We start from the raw sequence: 22,305 nt of genomic DNA on the forward strand, positions 1-22,305 counted from the left end.
TCCTGGGACCACATGGCAAGAGTGGGGGCCAGCAGAGACAAACTGTAGGACCTTGGATTTAGGAGGCCTGGGCTGAAGTTTCAGCTGACCAGTCAAGAGGACTTGAGGAACACTAACCCTATGGTACCTTAGTTTCCTCATTTGAAAAGTAAGCATAACACCACTTCTCCCCATGGGCATGTTCTCTTAAAATGAGATTATAAAAGAGAAAGGATTTCTCATATGAAAAGAAAGTCCAGGCCGGGCGCAGTGGCTCACGCTTGTAATCCCAGCACTTTGGGAGGCCGAGGCAGGCGGATCACGAGGTCAGGAGATCGAGACCACGGTGAAACCCCGTCTCTACTAAAAATACAAAAAATTAGCTGGGCGTGGTGGCGGGCGCCTGTAGTCCCAGCTACTCGGAGAGGCTGAGGCAGGAGAATGGCGTGAACCTGGGAGGCGGAGCTTGCAGTGAGCCGAGATCGCGCCACTGCACTCCAGCCTGGGCGACAGAGCGAGACTCCGTCTCAAAAAAAAAAAAAAAAAAAAAAAAGAAAAGAAAAGAAAGTCCAGTCTTAACTATTAAGTTGCAGAATTTGCATACTCATTACTGTTCCGGGCCTGCTAGGATTTCCACCAAGTCCTTATAAATAACATGTCTCTCTGGAGACTCAAGTGTGATCCCAGTGTCATTAAGCAGAAACAACCCAGAGGACAGCACTGTAACCCAGCCTTGCTTGGGGCTCAGGAATTTAATCTGTGCTGAATACAGATCTTTAGCATGGCATGTGTAGGCTATTGCTCAGCACTGATTGGGAGAGATGGGGAGTTGAGAAGATAGTGTTTTTTTCATTATAATAAATAACAATATAATAACTAAGACAGAGGCATTAGAGGAAGGAATACCTTTAATATAAGGAATCAAGCAACAATTAAACAAAATAAGATGTTTTTGGCCCTCATACTAAATCAATAGGCTTAATTCCAAAAGTTCCAGCATGCTGAGCTATGGTTTTCTGAAGAAAAAAGGGAAAAGCTCCAGCAGCTGTTATAGACAAGAAAACAAAAATGTTTAAAAGAAAGATGTTTTTTTGCTTAGGATGATTTGGGTAGAGTGGGGCAGAAAGGGGCAACCACAGGAGTGATGTGGTACCTGCCCTGCTGGGAACCCCTCCGGGACCCGTGGAGAGTGGTAGTATGTTCTCTCCTCAGGGTAACAATGGTCTGCTGACCTCTTAAGCTTCAGTGGCCTAATCTATAAAATGACAATAAAGTTTACCTCAGAGAATGGTTGTGAGGATTGATGAAGATGTGTGTAACAGGCCCATAGCACTCAACAAAATGGAATTATTATTATACTTTTACTTCTTCACCCCCACCTTTGTACAAATAGGTAATTAAAACAATTACCACTTAGTCTGTTCTTAATATATGTATTTTTTGTAATTTTTATTTTTTGGAAACAGGGTCTTGCACTGTCATCCAGGCTGGAGTGCAGTGATGTGATCATAGCTCACTGCAGCTTCAAACTCCTGGACTCAAGTGATCCTTCTTTCTTAGCCTCTCAATTAGCTGGGACCAACAGGCATGTGCCACCACATTCAGCTAATATTGAAATTTTTTTGTGCGGTCTCACCATGCTGCCCAGGTTGGTCTTAAACTGCTGGCCTCAAGTGACTCTCTTGCCTTGGCCTCCCAAAGTGTTGGGACTACAGGTATGAACCACCATGCCTGGCCTGTACTATTTTTAAAATGTGACATCGGTCATTGTGTGTATGTTCCCACAGGTTCCTAGAGATCTAGCATAAAATGCCTAGCATAATGCTTCATGCAGATAACTTATTTTCCTTTTTAAAATCAACTTTAATATGGCAAGAAAACTTTCCTATAATAACCATACACACTTTGGAAATAGTGATGGTAATTGTTACTAGTTACTGAATATTAACTATGTTTCAGGCACACAGGTACCCCAAATTAATTAACCTGACTCTATATCCTAAATATATTTATTGATAAAGGATTTGTATATTTCCCATGGACTGCTTGACAGGATTGAGAATAGAAAGAAAGAATAGATTCAGTGACTAAGGACAACTCTGGAATGGATTGTCATGTAAGAAAGAAATCATACATTTGTTGTTTGAGCCATTGTATCATTGAGTCTATTTGTTACTGTAGCCAAGCTTTCAGAAACGAATACAAGTAGTCCTTAACTTACCTGTTTTCGAAGTGCTGGTTATTTAAAGGGGCATCTGTGGCTCTGTATGCCTTACCTCATACCAGGAGCAGGTCCCAGGTCAGGCTCAGCTGGCTGAGAAACCCAGGCTGAAGGAAGAAGGGCCGGGCTTACCTGTTTGACTTCAGCCTGGAGGTGCCGTAATTGGAGGCACTGCTCTAGCCGCTTATGCGTCTGCTCCGCATTGAGCTCCAATTCATGCTGCTTCTCATGGAGAAATTCCAATAACTCTTGCACCTGGGCTGCCAGATCAATGTCTTTTTCACAGATCAACTCAATTCCTGATTTTAAAAAATGGAAACAATTAAAAACCAGCTAGTACTGTGAAGGCTATATTCCCTTCAATATGCATAAGAAAACTGGAATTTGGAAACAGCCATTATTCATACCCTCCCAAACTCTAAACATTCCTCTGTGAAACTGGGCACCACAACATGCCCTTGTTTGGGATGCTAAAATTATGCCATCTCTTTTGTATTAACTGATCCTTTGCCTGAGAATTCAACAGATGATCAGTTCCTTATTATCAACAGGAATTAGAGTTATGTAGAGGTCCATCCCTAGACATGACAGCACCCAGCAATTCCTGCTGGGGGATTTGCCAACACCCAGAATATTCACAAACAAGCTTCTAAATCATATTGGAAAATTGAAAACCAAACCAGAAGACTGTCTCAGTACTTCTGCAAATGACACACTTTTTTTTTAACCTGGTCAGATATAATTTATCATTAGATGGTAAGTTCACTCCAATGAGAGTAGCTGCACAATAGTGATTTTTAAAAATTCCTTTTAAATTCCCTGAAGTGTCACACATGGACAGTGGTGATTTTATTAGCCAACTACTTAGGTCCTCTAAAAAAAAGGAACTGTTAGAAATATAAGCCAGCTCTCATATATTATTTACAAAACTCAGGCAAACACACCTAATAAATACAACCCAGCAATACCACAGGGATAACGAGTGCTTATCCATTTAGAAAAAGTTTCACATTAAAGTTGTGCCCACACAAGGAGAGTTTGCTCAATGTTTTTCTACTGATTTACAATTAGTAAGCCCAGCCAGTCACTGACAAGTGTTCCCAATGTTTATGTATAAACCACCCAACATTAATAAACTGTCAACCATCTGACCTACAATGGGAGCCTTGAGTCAATATATGCCGGCCAGAAGCTGTGGCCCCGTTCCTTGTTTACCTCCTTGTCTTACTTTTCCTATATACTTTTCCTAATTCATAAGCACAGGTGCACACACACACTTCCTCTCTTCACTATGCCAGTTCTCCTATTTATACATTATCATCCGCAGGCCCAAGGTAGCCTTCATCAAATAAATTTCTGCCTCAGAAATTAACGAACTCGGAGAGCAAAGGAACTGCCTTAGTAATCGAAGTCCTTCTTTCCACTAGTAACTTGAATTTGATTCCTTACTTGGCTCTCAAAGACTACCTGAAAGTGTATTAGCTTTGGAACAGTCCTGACTTGGAATCCTGACCTTAGGCAAATTACCTAGACTCTCAGAAGCCTCACTTTGCTCATATGTAAAATATGAATTTACATACCTACCTACCTCATAAGCTACCTACCTCCTAAACTTGTGGGATTAAATGAGATGATGCATGTAAAATATCTCTCATATACACATATTACTGTGTGTACATGATACACAGTAAATGTAGACCACTGCTCCTTAGTCCTGTGGCTTTCCTGACTCCTGACTCTTACCTTAAACTTTCAACTTTCTGCCTTCTCACATTCATGTCGTCTTGGTTTCTAACTGTCTCTAACTTGTTGCAAGTTGTGACCCATGTTGTTTCTTGATTTGGATTGTCTACATATTTCTTATTCAGCCTTGTTCAGATCCTTAGATCTAGGAAAATCCTAACTCTGGACTGCTTGCTTATTCTGATCCCTGAGTCCACCTGGCTCTGCAGCTTCTTAGTTCTGTCCAAGTCCTTTCCCTGGCTCCTCATCCAACAATCTAGACCCAATGCAGCTTTGGTCCTGATGCTGACACTTTGTCTGAGATGCTGAAGAACAGGATCCCAACCAATGATGGGGTTCAGACTTAAAAGCCCAGCAGGTAAGTCACCAAAAGGTAGCATACTTCCATGGGGATCAAACCCAAAGGAGCCTGCCAATCTCAACATATGGCTACCTAAAAAATAAATCCCATTTGGAAGATTTCCCCATCACTCTAACTCACACCATCAGAAATCCATCACTGCCACCACCAACACACCTGCAACATATAGTTGGGGGAGTATAAGGAAAGTCTGTACATGCTAAGGGAAATTCATCTCTGGAGGCAAAAATCATGTTTTATATAAGGACAATATGGGAAAGTGGGAACACTTTACTTTTTCTGGTGTTACACGGTAATAATTTCAGTATCTTTTCATGTTTATTTTTTGTGTCTGTTTCATAATTCCAAGTCCTAGCTCCTGAAATATCTGTGGGAGACAGAGAAAAGAATGGCTTGTTCTTTTGGCAGTCAACTCCTTCCAGTTACTATTTTCAATTACCAAGGGATGAGGTAGAGCATCTCCTTGACTGAAATCAAAAGTAAGAATACAAAAATTTCTACCTCTGCAGTGCCTGGCATAGTGGGATGACCCCTGACCCTTATCTTTACTTTCTGGAAATGCAATTTAAGATCCATCTGCAGAAGCAGACGCTCTTTCTCACTTCCAGTCTCGATGCGGATTTGTTGTAGCTCATATTCATTCTGCATGTGTCTCTGGTGTTCAAGATGCTGGGCTTGGGCAAAATGTCTTTCTATGTGAGCCTCATAGCTCACCTCTGCTACACCACATGTTACCTATCAAAGAGGACAGCCACCTGCTTAGGACATCAAACAGAGCGGGCTCCCAGCATGTCCTGAGACTCAGTCCCTGCATTTTCATCCATCTCATTTGATGATGTTTTATGTGAGATAAACACAGGAAATAAAATGGATGAAGACAATGCTTATCGCACCTCTGCACTCCTCAGGAACACATCATATTGTGGATGGAGTAAATGGGAGGAACATGAAGATTTATTCCAGCCACACCTAGAAGAATAGAAATTACCCCCTCTCCAACTGCCCCCAAACACACTGACACGAGTCCCAGTTAAAGCCCATCAGATGGTCTTTATCTGTCAATCAGCAGCAGGCACAGTTTGCTTGTGTTGACATTACTGCTCTCAATCTATTGATATATCTGTTTTTCTTAGGGGTTCTTAGAAATGCAAAAAGACATGTTTCCTCTTTCCATCAAGTAGTGGAATATATTTGTGAGGAAATCATTTGTCAGGCTCTTTTTTAAAAACTTCTTTCCGATGTGCCCCCACAATTTCCTGTGCCCATACCCCAATCAGAACACTTCCATTGAAGTTGGTTCCTTATTAACTTATCCATGTTGTTCCAGGAATGCAGGCTTCCTGATGCCAGGGCCGTATCAGTCATATCCATCTCTGCCTCTTCAGGCCCTAGCACAATGCTTCACTCATATCACCCAATAAATACCTAATCAGTGAACAAATGAGCCTCTTTAGAGAACTGAGGTCATATGCTGTGGTGGAAAGTACCCGAGAGCTTGGGGGAAGAACAGGCTTAGATTTGCTCTGTATGCTGTGAATGGTGAGACTCTGGGCTTCTTACCCTCTCTGAGCCTGGGTTTCCTTGTCTGTAAAATGGGAATCACAAAGAGGACTTCTCAGGGATGTTGTGAGAACTAAGTGAGATACAATGTATACAGTGCTTGGCATCTAGTAAGCTTAAAATATTCATTTTCTCACTTTTTCTTCTCCCTCAGAGAAATTATAATGAATACACTTTTGATTGCTGATGGAACTATTGAATGGCTTGTACAAAATGTAAATATAAAATCTTACTGACAGGTGTTTATGTACTCGCCTAATGTATATCATTGGAAACAATGGTGGCTTTAATGCTGTTAGACTGCTTCTCTCAACCCTGGCTCACATCGGACTCAGCAGTCTTTTGGACTGAGTTTCGCTGTGTCGCCCAGGCTGGAGTGCAGTGGTGCGATCTCAGCTCACTGCAACCTCTGCCTCCTGGGTTCAAGCGATTCTCCTGCCTCAACCTCCCAAGTATCAGCTGGAGAATAAAAAAAAAAAAAATCACCACCTCCTAACCACACCCCAGACCAATATCAACAGAATCTCTGTGGCCGGGACCCAACCATTAGTAAGTCTTAAAGCTCCAGGTGTGATTCCAACATGCAACCAAGATTATGAACCACTGGATAAGACAGTACAGGAAACAGAGATATTCCTTCTGCTACACTCAGTAGAACGCTCTGCACTGGTGTTTCCTTAGGGCTAAAAGCCACAGCTAACAATAATAAGCGTTAGTTTGCTTTCCTTTGTTACCAGATGAGGGTACCACTTTAATTTCCTCAAGGAGAGAGGTGACTGTGGTCTAGAGTAAGATTTAGATACTTCTGGCTATGCTGCCCATACTTGTAACATGTTTTAAAAAACTGTTTGTGTTCTTTAAATATTGGTATCAGCCTCAGATACAGAACATCTTCTTTTCTCTTTTCTTTTCTCCTCCCCTCTCCATTTCTCTGTCTGTGTCACTCCCTCTACCTAACACTAGTTCAGAAATCACAAAGTCCTTTAATGAGGTTTTTAGATCAGTGTTCTCAACCCTGGTTGTACCTTTAAATCACCTGGGAAGTTAAAAAAAAATCTGGGCCCACCCCAGACCAATTAACTAAGACTCCCTGAGGGATGGAACCCAGACATTGGTATTTTTAAGAGGTTCCCAGGTGATTCCCAATCTACAGAGAGGTTAAGAACCATTGTTTTACATCAAGGTTTCTTCTTCCCCTCCTCTCAGCCCCTCAGATCCACATTCCTATTAACCCCAGAGTAGCTTTCATTTTGAAAAAATAAAAAAATTAAAAACCCACAGATTTTTTTTCTTTCCTTTTTGACACTAGTAAAATTATTTGTGCTCCATTATTTTTACCTACATCTGTTCCACCCACACTGCACACTGATGTTCATTCTCAATTAATTCAGCAAACATTACTATTGAGAACTTGCTAGGCACAAGACACTGGCTCTGCTAGATGCTGGGAATGTAAAGAGGGAAGAAAGAATTTGTTCCTTCATGCTGCTGGAAAAACTACAGGAACACAAATAACTTCAACAGAATGCAGCATGTGCTAGAATAGGAGTACAAAATATACTAGTTGCCAAGCTTCACTGAACCTTTTCCATCCTCCTATGTTATCCCACTTCATCCTCACATGACCCTATGTGGTAAGGATTCTGATGATCACTACTTTTCAGAGGAAGGCAAGGCTTAGAGAGACAGGCGAACATGTACAAGGACACTCAGGTCCTAAGAGGTGTGGCTGGGATTTCAACCCAGGATTTCCTCTTGATTTTGTATTCTAGCCTTTATGCTCAAGGAGAAGAGTGATCCTCACAAAACTTAATTTATTTTAAGAATTTATTTATTTTTAAACGTTGGGGTTGGGTTCTTCTCAGGCAAAGTAAATTTTAAGTATCATGGCCACAGACTCCAGAGATTTCTCATTTACAAATCTTGTATAAAGAGAGAACTTGATGCTTTGAGTAAATCACAAAAACAACATATCCATAGGGTACATCGCTCTCGTCTTATTCCAAAAGTCAAGTGTAACAGTCGCATGGTCAGATTTCATGGGAGAGAAGAAGTATGGCCTGGCAGATGAGGACAGCTTGGCTGAATTACGGAAAGTGAGAACTGGAGGGAACCTTAGGAATCAAGGCCTGCCACACTAGACAGAAGAAGAAACTAAAGTCTAAAGAGAAAGAAAAGAGACTTCCAAAATCAGACTGCTAGTTGGTGGTGGGACTGGACCTTGAATTCAGCCAGCATGTTTCTCTCAACTTCTTTCAGCAAAACCTACCACCTCCCAACTTGAGGCTCAAATAGATGATCCCATAGTGAGGAAAGAACAATGAGCAAATTAAGAAATTGTTCCTATTTACTCTATTCCTGAGCCTGATGTTAAGTTAAGCAAAGGCTTTTGCTTTGGTTAGAGTTGTGGGCACACCAGAGGGATTTAGTAGAGCCTGGCTCAATATTATAAACTTCACACTTGAAAAGAAGCATATAAAAATTCCCTAGTTCCATTTGCTACTGTAAAATCAAAGCATAAGCCCTTATTTAGCATGGGCTAAATGCCAACAAAAGTTTTAATATTGCTAATTGTCCTTTTTCTAAGACAACAGTTTATTTTACCTTTAGTTCAAATACAGTCCATTAAACAAAGACTATAAATCCCCAAGCCATTTATTGCCTCAGTCCTGTGTCTCTGAAGTCTTACATTCCTCAGCCATTGGGGGACAAGGCCCACCTGGGCTCACCCCTTACCCCATCCCCACCCTCCAGCTCTGGTATGAATCTACCCTCCATTTCCCTAAGCCCAGAAGTAAGTTAGATGCCTCCCCTGCAGAACCAGGCATTCAGCCATAGACAGGGAGTGAGCATTCCTAAAACCCCTGGATTCATTCTCTTGAAAGCCTCATGGGCTATGAGACCCAACAGCTAGCTGTGGTAGGAGCAGGAGAACAGCCAACCTCAGTAAGAGGCACTGAAGAGGCCAATCAAACCTCCTTTGACAAAGCTCATTTCTAGAACAGGATAATGTAGGGGTGGGCAGCCCATCTGCCTAGGGTGTTTTCACCCACCCAGCCCTCATAGTTTAGGTGGACGCCAAGCACAGCCCACCTCAGTCATAAGCAGTCCTCAGGGACTTCCAACTCCCAGTAGTCTTTCTGTTACTATGGATACTTGGCTCTTGGGACAGAGGTTGGCATGCCCAGGGTCACGTCAGCACCCTGGTAGTAAGTGCTGCAGGTTTCCAGGCAGACAAGACTCCTTTTCCTGCTGGACACATCTACCGTGAGAGATGAAGGGTGAGCATCCCTGCATAGCTTCTCTGCCCATCTCTCTGCTAGATGCTGTGTCTGCATTCTCTTATGGTTCCCAGTCGTAGCTGCATAGACAGCTACAGTAAGTACCACGAGGGCAGGCCATGGGCTAAATCCCGAGTCCAGGTAAGATTCTCAGTCACAGAGAAAGGATTATGGTTTCCCCCACTTCCCTAATAAGGTACCGTCTGTGTCCTAGAACATTGACTCTCAGATTTTAATGTACACAGCATTTACCTGGAGATTTTGTTAACGTCTACATTCAGATTCACAAGTCTGGGATAAGGCCAGCAATTTTGCATTCCTAATCTGCTCCCAAGTGATGCTGGTGCTGCTGGGCCCAGGGCCCACACTGAGTAGCAACATGCTGGGTCAGTGGTGCACGAAATCACCTGGAGGGCTAATTGAACCACAGACGGCTGGGCCACACTCTGCTCACCCTTAGACTATTTAAGCAACACTGCCCTATTCATGAATCCACCTCTCAGATCAGTCTCTGCTTTGGAATTCTTTGACCCTTAGACTATTTAAGAAACATTGCCACGTACTCCTGTGTACAGGGCTTTAAGAGTACGCGCTGTTTCAATGCCTATAGCGACAGCAAAGGAACTGCAGCAAACATTTATGTTATGAGATTCTGATGTAATGGGTTCAGGTATGGGCCCTTGAACTCGCATTTCAAACGCATCCTCAGGTGATGCTAATGCTGCTGATATGCGGATCACATTTTGAAAGCCACTGTCCTAGGTCATTCCAGAGATGTCAGCTGTTGTGGTTTAATTATCACGATTAAAAGCAGTGGTTCTTGGTCCTGGCCACACAGTTGAATCACCTGAGGAGCTTTTTGCTGTTGCCCAAGTTCCATTTAGAGGTAGTTAAACCAGAATATCAGGACATGGGGCTTGGGCACTGTCATTAAAAAAAAAAGTCCCCAGACAGACTGCAAGGTGAGTAGCCCTTCCTGGGACGACACAGAGCACTAGCTGCATACCTGTGAAAAGGCCTGGGTTTCAGCTGCACACCTGTGAACAGGCCTGGGTCTCAGAGGCAGTCTGTTCACAGCACAGATGAAAATTCAAGGACAGACTATGCTGACAAAAGTGAACAGAATTTACTAGACTGTCTCTCCTCTGGTCAGGAGTGAAGTCCCTTTGAATGCTGGTCTTTACTCTTTCAGGTCATCGAAAGAAACACAGTACTTTAAAGTTCAGTATGACTGCTAAGGTCCCCCCGACAATCTCAGGATTTCCATATCCTTCGGGATAAGCAGGGACATGGCCCAGCTGTGTTTTATAGTTGATGGCCTTAGCTCCTATCTACCTCGTGTTGGAGAGTGAGGAACCTGAGCCAACAAGGACCCCGGTGGAAGGGCAGTGGAGTGGGTTGGAAGGTGGAGATCTGGGCTCTAGCACTCCCTTGGGATGTGACCAGCCATGTGACTTTTCTTCTCAACCAGCGGTCCTCAAGATCACCATGCTGCTCTCTCATTCTAACATAAAGGCTGACTTGGGGAGTGGGAAGTATAATAGTAAGGGCTCACTCATTTGTTAGATAAATTTTGAATAAATCTTGAGCAGGAAAAGAAGTTAAATCTGAGTAACTCAGCCATGTTTTTCTGAGAAGTTATAAAATTATATGATCTTGTCATAAATTTTTATCATCACTGTTTATACTCACCCAAAGACCAGTGATTAACAATTGAGGAGACTGGCTGGGCGCGGTGGCTCACGCTTGTAATCCCAGCACTTTGGGAGGCCGAGGCGGGCGGATTACGAGGTCAGGAGATCAAGACCACAGTGAAACCCCGTCTCCACTAAAAATAAAAAAATTAGCCGGGCGTGGTGGCGGGCGCCTGTAGTCCCAGCTACTCGGAGAGGCTGAAGCAGGAGAATGGCGTGAACCTGGGAGGCGGAGCTTGCAGTGAGCCGATACTGCGCCACTGCACTCCAGCCTGGGCGACAGAGCGAGACTCTGTCTCAAAAAAAAAAAAACAAAAACAATTGAGGAGACTGAGAAGCAGGAACCGGAGACAAGGAGATAGCTTAGGAGTAGAGGATAGGGCTGGAGAATGCGTGCTGGCAGCAGGGGTCGGGAGCAGAAGAGGAAACCACTACACATGTGAATACAATCCATATGAATGTCTGACTGCTTCTGGTTTGTTTTTCCAGGCTACCATTTTTTAAAGGAATCTGTGCTGATTGCCATCATCGATTCTCTCACTCTGCAGACCAGAAAACCCTGGCCCTATTCCCAACTTCAGCACAGCCTAACTGGGCAACCTTGGGCACTATTTCAGCTCTCATGGCTTCCATTTCTTTTCTTTTTTTTTTTTTCATCTGACTCTTGCCCAGGCTGGAGTGCAGTGGCATGGTCTCAGCTCACTGCAGTCTCCATCTCCCAGGTTGAAGCGATTCTCCTGCCTCAGCCTCTCGAGTAGCTGGTTACAGGCATCTGCCACCACACCTGGATAATTTTTGTATTTTTACTAGAGAAGGGGTTTCACCATGTTGGCCAGGCTGCTTTCGAACTCCTGACCTCAAATTATCCACTCACCTCAGCCTTCCAAAATGCTGGGATTACTGGCATGAGCCACCACACCTGGCCTTGTTTCCTTTAAAAAAAAATGTGGGTAAAAATCTCTATTCTTTGCATCTGTAGGAATAAAATGAATAAACGATGTGGCAGTGCTCCTTGCAGGCTAGCTGGTATGCTTGTTTTCATCATCTCCCCTGCCAGGAGAATGAGCGAGGTCACCCACCTGATGCCTGGACCTCCATGATGTACTGGTGCAGATCCTGTCCCTGCTGGATGACCTCAAAGGTCATGTTGTTCATGGCTAGCTTCCGTTCTGTGTGGCGCTGCAGCCGCTGTTCTGCCAGGGTTAGATCCTCTGTGTTGAAGTCATTCATCTGCCGAAGCAAGTCTTCATTCCAGGCGTCTAGCTCTGCTGTCACCTGTGAGGGAACCACTGTCATCAGCACAAGCTCACCAGGTCCACGAGAGACTGTTAATTTAAGGCTCACGATTCCAAGCCTTATTCATGAATCCACCCCTCAGATAAGTCTCTGCTTTGGAAATCTTCAACCATTAGACTATTTAAGCAACATTGCCATATACTCTTGTATACATGGCTCCAAGAGTGCTCTCTAGGTGTTTCAGTGCCTATAGCAACAGCAAAGGAACAGCAGCAAACATTCATATTATGAATTATGGCTTATAAAGTTTTTGCATACTCCTTGATGTTCAATCCTCACAATAACTCAATGAAGCAGGCATGGTGGAGATCTCCAGGTCCATCTTCTAGAAGAGGAAGTTGACCCTCACACAGCCAGATGGGGTTATTTACCCTGCCAGAGAGGGATAAAGTTCTTCTACTAACTGCAAAGACTTTGTCTACCATCCCACAGTTGTTGCTGTAACCATTTTCATAACTAAAGAGGTCCTTAGAAATCAAGTAGTGGGTTTATTTCAGAAATAGAAACTGAGGGCTAGAAAAGCCTGGTGAATGGCCCAAAGTTACACAATCAGTTCAAGAGCTGGTGTCCATCAAAACCAAGGGTCCTGCTCTGGTTCCTGTGTTCTATGGTGCAACATTCTGTCCTTCTATTACAAAGGTTGACACCTAAAAATAGTGACTAAACAAAGTATAAATGTGTAGCATACCTCCAGGAATTCAAGCAGATTTAATCAATTGAAAGGCATTAATGATTCTAATGAATACTAAAGCATGTAATGAATGGAAACATTGCCTTAATAGCAGCTTGCTAATTGTTCATTTCTCTACCCCTTAACTCACATGACTTCACCGGGTCTACTCTCAGTTTTCTGCAAATAGAAACTAAATCCTACACTTCCTTTATAATCTCTGCAATCATCCACAGACTAGGAATTCAGAAGTACTGAACTAGATAATTCCACTTGTGCGAATCAAAATTAAAAGTTTTTAAACGTGATTTTCAGATCTGCTATCTCGTGTTACCCCGATGACACCCCTTGAAGGCGACAGCATGTGTACTGTCATCCTCTTTTCTCAGGAGAGGAAAGTGTCACTCCAGGTCACACATTCCCAGGATGGCCCAGGCCATCTAAGCATATATCCCAGAGCCTTAGTTGAGTGGTTTTCATGATGCTGGGTCTCATGCCAGCTCCCACATGGCATAACCTTCCAAGTTATCAAAAACTGCTGCTCCAGGAGCATCAGGGACACAGAGAGACAGACAATGGATTGAAGCAAGTGGGAGCAGTGCTCTTATATTCCATGCTGAGGTACACACACTAGGATAGGAAAGCCAAGCAGCAGCTCACAAGGGGCTGCTGTCTGGGTCACAGGATTTCACTTTTTTGTCTAACAACAAGACGTTTCTTCAAGCAAAATAGAAACAGATTAAATTGTACTTGCTCTCTTTGAAGGAGAAATGGGGAAATTGAAAGTATCACTCTCGCTGCCCTAGGTTCTCACTTCACACCCCACATCTTTTCAGGTCAATTTAGAGAACTGCGGAGCTCAGCAGAAAAACCCAGTATTACTTATTGTGGGGCATCCTTGGGGGATCTGGGAGCTACTGGGTTGGCAGGCAATGTAGGTTTTTGTTAAAGCCCCATCTTTGAAAAGTACTTCATTCTCTAACTCGAGAAAGGGGTTAGACTGATGAGGCTAAAAGAGATTATTTAAAAAAGATAATTTAGCCTGGGTGCAGTGGCTTGTGCCTATAATCTCAGTGATTTGGGAGGCCAAGGCGCGAGGATCACTTGAGGCCAGGAGTTCAAGACCAGCCTGGTCAACGCAGTGAGAACCTGTCTCTCCAAAGCAAATAATAATAAATTAGCCAGGCATGGTGGCATGCACCTGTTGTCCTTGCAACTTAGGAGGCTGAGGCAGGAGAATCACTTGAGCCCAGGAGTTCAAGGTTGCAGTCAGCTATTATTATGCTACTGCACTCCAGCTTGGGTGATAGAGACCCTGTTTCTAAAAAAAAAAAAAAAAAAAAGCATAATTTAAAGTATAAATAGGCTTTTATAGTTTTTATAGAACAAAGCCTGTAAATATCTTTTTCGTTACTGTATTTTAAAAACTGAAGTATAATTTACATACAAAATACACATATTTTAAGCATTCAGTTCTGAGTCTTGACAATTTTATACACCCATGTAGTCATCACCAAAAATAAACTATAGAGCCTTTCCATCACTCTAGAGAACCTACTTGTGCCCCCTTCCAATCCATTCCTCCCCTTCCCAACCCACAACTAGGTACCAATTTCTGATTTCTATCATCATAGATGTAGTTTTGCCTATTCTTGAATTTAATATGAATGAAATCACACAGAATTTTTTTTAACATCTGGCTTTTGTTCAACATGTTGTGTCAAGATTCATCCATGCTGCTGTGTGTATGTTTAGTTCATTCCTTGCTACAGCTGAGTAGAGTACCATTGTATATATAGGCCACGATGTGTTTATCCATTCTCCTCCTAATGAATTATTGGGTTGTTTCCAGTGTTTGGCTAATATGAATAAGGTTGATGTGAAAGTTCTTATAGATGTCTTTCTGTGGACATAGGTTTTCATTGCTCTTGCATAATTACTTAGGGGTGGAATTATATATAGGTCTTAGGGTAAGTGTATGTTTAACTTTATAAGGGAACCATCAGAGTTCCTCAAAATGATTGTAATATTTTACACTCCTAGTAGCAGCGTATTCAAGTTCTGGTTGCTCTACATCCTCACCATCATTTGGCATTATCAGTCTATTTAATTTTAACCATGCTAGTGGGTGTGAAGTGCTATTATGGTTTTAAGTTGTATTTTCTTGATGACTCATGATGGTGAGAACATTTTCAAATGCTTATTGACCATTTGTATATCTACTTTTGTAAGATGTCTTTTCTTTTGCTCTTTTTAAAATACTAAGTTAATTAACTTTTCATTGTAGATTTGTAAAAGTTCTAAATATATTCTGGATGTAAGTTCTTTATCAGATAATATATGTAAAATAGCCCAAATCACAATTTTTACTCCATTTTCTGGCCTACAAACTAAGGGGAATTCGAATAAAACTAAAACAACAAGCATGAAAGGAAGAGCCTGCCTTTTCTTTTGATTTTAGGTTCTGTTTGTTTCTGTGAAACTGAGTCTATGAGGTATCTATTTGCCGCAGGAAGATCCAAGGAGTCCCATAGCCAGGAATCTATGGAGTGGAAGGTGCTGACGGTCCTGGTCCTGGTGAGGGAGAACAGAGTCAGGTCAGAAGGCTTTAGTTGAGAGAGTGATCTCAGAGGTCTGGAATCTTAGGAATTCGAATCTAAGCTAAATGTGAAATATGTCCAGGATTCTATATCTGGTGTTTCTATATTCTTTCCTCTCCTCTCCTTAACCTCCTCTACTCTCATCGTCTGACACCATTGAATTGAGGAACCCAGGTCTGTTACGAAGCCTGGAGAATGGGAATTTCCAGGGCCTCCTCCTAAGGCTGCCCTCCCTGGGTCCACAGGCTCTCTCCTCTTTCTGTTGGACTCCCCCTCCCTTCTCTCCCCCAGGCACTGATGCCCACAGCTTTCAATTAGTCTGATTTGTGTGTTTAATGTATACTGGAATTTAAATTATTCTCTTTCCTAAGTATTTTCTGTTTCCTCAAGGAATGTTTTTTTCATTAGGTTCTTCCTTCCTACCTTCTTTCTGGGGCATAAGGCTGGAAGACAATAGGGGTTCATTTTTTAAAAAGAAAAATAGTTGTTTTCAAACCTTATGTTGACCTTACTGCTAATGAACAAACCTAGCTTTCCAGGCTTACCCTGTACGCTTGTTATGAACCAGTCAGATGGTTTACTTGCTGATGCTGTGAGCAAGTTCTGCCCTCTCCAGCCTTCTTCACTGGTCTAATAGCCCTGAAATGCCCTTGTCCTTCCTCCCAATCTGCTTAAGCCCTGACCACCCTTCAGAGTAAACCCTCTGGCATGAGGAGCTTCACGACAACACCTAGACCCGAATATTTTTCTCTGGCTTATCTAATAACATGGGTCATGGGTTAGTTTGCTAATACAGAGAGACAAGACTGAGAAGAAAAGCCTGTGCCAGCAAGTGAATTTAGTGATTTAACTCCATCTGGAGAGAATTTGTTCAGGCTAGAAACTAGGGCCTGAAGCCAGTGAATGAAAGATAGACCACAAGGTTCCCAGAGGGAACCCAGGTCTGTTATGAAGCCTGGAGAATGTATAGTTCTTTCTTCAGATCAGTGTTTTGATGTTGGCAATAATGATGAAGAAGATAGTATGATTGAAGAAGACACTTTACTTTGTATTGTGCATTTATTATGGGGCAGGCAGTGTGTTAAGTGTTTGATCAACTTTATTTAATCCTCATAGCACTATAGGAGGAAATGAAAGCACAGAGAAGTCATATAGTTTTTCCCATGGTCTCAGAGCTGGTGGTGGCAGAGCTGAGCATTTAATGACCAAGTCCAATGCTCTTAACCATGGTGTTACATCAATAGGGCTGCTCCAAGAATTAATTTTGGGGGATATCTTTCTTTTTACTATTCTCACTTCAGAAAAGTACCAGTTTTACCCTTCTTGTTTTCTTCTTCTTCTTCTAAAACAAAAACAAAAACAAAACAAAAAACAAAACCCATAATTCAGTTTTCTTCACTTCACATGAGCCTTTTAAATTAATCATATATTTTTGAGCAGACCAAGAAATCGTGTGTTTGTGGCCTTAGATAAATGCCAGGCATAATTTATCCTTGCAAGAAAACACACTGCCTTCCTCCAGTATTTTTAAAAAATTTTTTTGGCTGGGCACAGTGGCTCACACCTGTAATCCCAGCACTTTGGGAAGTCAAGGTGGGTGGATCACGAGGTCAGGAGATGGAGACCATCCTGGCTAACATGGTGAAACCCCGTCTCTACTAAAAATACAAAAAAATTAGCCGGGCGTGGTGGCAGGTGCCTGTAGTCCCAGCTACTCGGGAGGCCGAGGCAGGAGAATGGCGTGAACCCGGGTGGCGGAGATTGCAGTGAGCCGAGATCGTGCCACTGCACTCCAGCCTGGGTGACAGAGCAAGACTCCGTCTCAAGGTATTTATTTCACATTTTGTGGTCAGGGGCCATGTAATCTCTGTATCTTTCATTTCTACAGTACAGTATATTTTTAAAGAGTTTAGTAATTTTTTTTAAACCGACTCTGCCAGATTGCTCAGTATAAAGGTAATATTAACCTATATAGAATTATCTGGTTATCCAGATGCCTTTGTCATGAATAGGAAACACATCTGCAATTTGGTATTGAGACTTAAATTGCATCAGATAGAAATATGATCTGTTCCCAACACAGGCAGGGTCTCTGTAAGGCAAGAGCAAATGACTTTGGCTCCCACAGCAGGTGCTCTGCATAAACATTCAAGGATCTCCTAATATGACTCAGTAACAAATCAGAAGAGAAACAATGAGAAAGAATAAGAAGGGATGTTTAACTGCTTAAAACCTGGAAGCAAATATATATATAAAAGAAAACATATTATGAATAATAATAACAATGCTGACTACTATGTATTAAGTGCTGATTAACTGCCAGGAGCTTTGCTAAAAATATTATGTGTTAACTTATTAAATCCTCACAGTAACCCAATAGGCTGGGAAATATTATCTCGTCTCCATTTCTCAAATGAGGAAACCAAGGCTTCAAGGGCAACTTGCCTGGCTGGGTGCAGTGGCTCATGCCTGTAATCCCAACACTTTCGCAGGTGGATCACCTGAGGTCAGGAGATTGAGACCAGCCTGGCAAGCATGGTGAAACCCCGTCTCTACTAAAAATACAAAAATTAGCTGGGCATGGTGGCGCACACCTGTAATCCCAGCTACTCTGGAGGCTTGAACCCAGGAGAATCACTTGAACCCAGGAGGCGGAGATAGCAGTGAGCCGAGATCATGCCACTGTACTCCAGCTTGGGTGATACAGCGAGACCCTGTCTCAAAAAAAAAAAAAAAAAGCAAAGCAACTTGCCTAAGGCCACACAATTAGTAAAGTTAGTAAAACAGGTTTCAAACCCAGGCAGTCTAACTCAAAATACTACACACTTGATCACGGCATTATTGTCTCTCAGCAAAGGTGATTATATACATTAATCAATACTACATATGTTGCGTATGTTAAGATTCAATCTCATTCCAATTACCAGTAGGAAGAAAGAGTCCATGGCATTTCATTGTGATGGGATGCCATTGACATACTTGGGTTGTCAACTGTAAAATGAGCATCTTTCTGTTTTATGACATCATTATTTTTGTGAAGATGAGGAAAGTGGAAGACAAATATTCTCCACTGGCCTACAAAGGCTGGCTGATAGGGAAAGACATATTGCAGCTGAAGAAACCATCTCATTGCATGGGAAGAGCTATTTTATCTATAATTTTTGATATAGGTTACCATGATGAATAAAACAGCTAAAGTACCATGGCCATTTACTCTTCTTGTCCAATATAATGTTGAGTTCCTCTCTGTTAATCAATTCTTAAAATGATAAGATTAGTGAATTCTAAAGCAGATTATTTTTAAGTTATCATAGCATTTCCCTGTTTTAGTAATATGTATAATCTCTCTGAAGAGTTAAAATATTTGTTTAAATAGCTAAAGACCTTTGGAGATATTGTAAGAAATTTCCAGAAAAGCAAAGGGACTTGGAAATAATGAAATCCAGTCAGTTGTTTTTAATTTTTGGCAAAATAATGTGAGAACATATTGCAAAAATGCTGTAATTGATTAGTTTCAATGTTCAATTACTTAATTTCTATACCAATTGAATAATTTGGATAATTGGATGATTTTTATGGCCAATTTTATGTTCTTTTCTTCTCTATCATCATGATTAAAACTGAGGTCCTTGGCCAGGTGTGGTGGCTCACGCCTGTAATCTCAGTACTTTGGGAGGCCAAGGCGGGTGGATCACGAGGTCAGGAGATCGAGACCATCCTGGCTAACACAGTGAAACCTCATCTCTACTAAAAATACTAAAAAATTAGCCGGGTGTGGTGGTGGGCGCCTGTAGTCCCAGCTACTCGGGAGGCTGAGGCAGGAGAATGGCGTGAACCCGGGAGGCGGAGCTTGCAGTGAGCCAAGATCGTGCCACTGCACTCTAGCCTGGGTGACAGAGTGAGATTCCATCTCAAAAACAAACAAACAAACAAACAAACAAACAAACAAAAATCCCGAGGTCCTTGATATAATCACAACTGTCAATTAACAGGGTTGGGAGGGATCTTAGTCATTCCTTTTTATACATGTGTCCATACCTTTGCCTTTTATCATTCTGAGATTTGTGAAACTCTATTCTCCTTTTAAAAGATCTCTCTTTTGCTGAAGAGCTCCTATAATGTATATCGTTCACTCATTCTAGAACCTAGTTATGCTTGAGTGTCAGAATGTTTCTCCCCACCATGTAACCTTCTACTCCATCCTTACCAGAAAGGAGGAGCATACAGCATTTGAACCTTGATAATGTTACCTGAGTTCAGGTCCATAGCCCCAGACCCATCCCATTACACAGCAATCTGAACATTTCCATCAGGGATTTTTGACAGTTCTGCTGAAAACAGGTGACCTGCCAGAATACTAAAGCTGTGTGAATAATCCTGATTTTTTTTTTTAAAAAAGGACGATAGTAGGGAAAACCTCCCAATGATCCTGAAATTAATTTATCAAAAAGTCTAGAAGAGACTATGAAATAAATATTTTGTAAGGATTAGGTTTACTTCATTGGATTCATTCTACATGTTCTTCCCAAAGGTTCTGGGGGTACTTTTAGAAGATGTGACAGTGATCACTAGGAAGAGTCCACAAAGATGACCTCAAATAGATCTTAGCTTCTTTCTTGATATAATTGCTATGTTGGTGGATTTGGCAGTTACAAACGTGGAGAACAGCAAGGCCTTTCAGTCTTGAATGGTTTTTATGGAAGAAAAAGTGGCAAAATTGGACTAGATGATGGGCCCTTAGATGATCCACAACTAACAGTGACTGTGCAGACTAATGGCTCTGTGTCCCCCAGATAAGAATCTGTAGTGACGCACCAGACAGCCCTGACTTACCTGCCCAACTTTTCAAACAGCCATAACATTGATAGTAATAATAAATTAAATTTATATCTATTTTCATAGGCAGAAGAACTGTGCAAAAAAAAAAAAAGAAAAAGACTAAATTTGAGTGACAAAATATAAAAGCTGCCATTTAAGTTTTTTTTTTTTAAGTCAGTGTACTGGAAGCCCATACTTTCAAATGACAACCAGGAGCTTTTAAGCAAGCAAAGCCTAGACAAGACAGGTGACGAAGTCATTAAAAAGGTACCTATCTCCTGGGCTGCACCAGAGCCAGTACTCTGAAGAGGACAATCCAAGCCTGTATGTGAGCCAGGCTCCCTTCAGCAGACAGTGACCAAGAGAGTCAGTGTCTAGAGACCACGTCCTATCCAGAAAGAGGTGAATAAAATAGGGGATATATACCACAGAGGGCTGACACTAAGGAGAAATCATTATAACATCTTTAGAGTCAGGGGGACTGCAGAAATAACTCATACAATCTCACCATTTTTCAGATAAAGGGAAAGAGGCCTATGATAAGCATTTTCAAATATTTTTAAGGCTCCCAAATAAGAGGGAGCAGACTAGTTCTTTCTTTTCTTTTTTTTTTTTTTTTTTTTTTTCCAGAGAGCGGAACAAGGACTGAAGTGTAAAAGGTGGAGATTTGGCTGGGCATGGTGGCTCATGCCTGTAATCCCAGCACTTTGGGAGGCCAAGGCGGGCAGATCACAAGGTCAGGAGATCGAGACCATCCTGGCTAACACGGTGAAACCCCGTCTCTACTAAAAATACAAAAATTAGCCAGGTGTGGTGGCGTGCGCCTGTAGTCCCAGCTACTCAGGAGGCTGAGGCAGGAGAATGGCGTGAACCCAGGAGGCGGAGCTTGCAGTGAGCCGAGATCGCTTCACTGCACTCCAGCCTGGGTGACAGAGCAAGACTCCGTAAGGTGGAGATTTTGAGCTCCCTCCTTTCTTCTCCCTTCCCTGCTAAGCCCCTTTCTGGGCTCTGGAGATATTCTGGTAGAGGCTGGATGTCATCCTCCAGGGATGCCAAATCCTAGTCACCAACTTTTGCCTGCCCTCAGGTGTAACCTCATTGGGAAACCCTCCATGAACATCCTGACTGGGCTAAGCATCTGCCCCTTCCAGTGTTCTCTGCAAACTAGGAGCCTCTATCATAGAATTCTTAAATTGTACTGATGATTCTCTGTTTCTGTGTCTCCTTGTTATATCCTCAATGTCCAACATAGTTTTTGCTACATAGGGAGGTGCTCACCAAATGTTTACTGAGTTGAATTTCTATATAGGTAAAAGGCTGACTGAATGGTCTCTTTCTAATATAAGATGCTAAGGGCCTCTGTGTGCAACTAATTGAAGAGTTGAGACCACCAGTAAGTTATAATCAGCTTATCTTCTCTAGGCAGAAGTTTCTTCCTTGAATGCCATTTCTCCCCAGCCTTAGCCTGGCCCCTATTTATTTTACATGAACCCCATAGATTTAGAATTGGTATATCATTCCCCACTCAGGTTAATTACTCAAATAAACTTTCAGGTGCATTAAGCACACCTTGCTTGCAATTACACAGAGATTTAAAAGAAAAACCATAAAGGTGGCCCATATTTTCAGAAAGTCCCTTGTCTAGAATATCTTTCTTAGTGTCATTTCTAAGGCTTTCCAACATGAGTATGCCCATCTCAGAAAATGCTCCAAATTATCCATTGATAATAGAAAAACTATCTTGATAAAAATATGCATACATGCATATATATTATATTGTGCACATATATTTTATCAAGCCAATACAAAGTATATAAAATTTCCCAGGATTTTCATTAGTAGACTGGTGCTGGAGTCTCACTCTGACCACATGGCAGATGGCTTTGCGTAGTGCATGAAAAAGAGGGCTCCTCGGGGAAGGTAGGAGTGTCACAACTCATTGGGGCTGACTGTGGCTCATTTGTTCATTGCTTTCAGCACATTTCAAATTATTGTCTTTTTTCATGTGTCCAGTTAAATAGATTTATCTACTGTCTAGTTTTAACTAAACTAACCTTCACAAAAAGACACATGGTTTAATGA

General features: G+C 42.0%; 1 protein-coding gene across 21 annotated transcripts in view; it reads right to left on the bottom strand.

Annotated features, from left to right (window-relative positions):
- The window catches only part of KALRN (kalirin RhoGEF kinase), a 695,573-nt gene that overhangs the window by 306,289 nt on the left and 366,979 nt on the right, over positions 1-22,305 (bottom strand). For all 21 annotated transcript variants that reach the window (XM_032149952.2, XM_032149957.2, XM_032149956.2 and 18 more), the window contains 2 exons: positions 11,919-12,114; positions 2,333-2,499 (listed from right to left, as the gene is read on the bottom strand). In XM_032149952.2, coding sequence (XP_032005843.1) covers positions 2,333-2,499; positions 11,919-12,114 — 363 coding nt within the window. The remainder of the gene's footprint in view (positions 1-2,332; positions 2,500-11,918; positions 12,115-22,305) is intronic.

Source organism: Hylobates moloch, unplaced genomic scaffold (genome assembly GCF_009828535.3).
Source record: "Hylobates moloch isolate HMO894 unplaced genomic scaffold, HMol_V3 SCAFFOLD_4, whole genome shotgun sequence".
NCBI lineage: Eukaryota > Metazoa > Chordata > Mammalia > Primates > Hylobatidae > Hylobates > Hylobates moloch.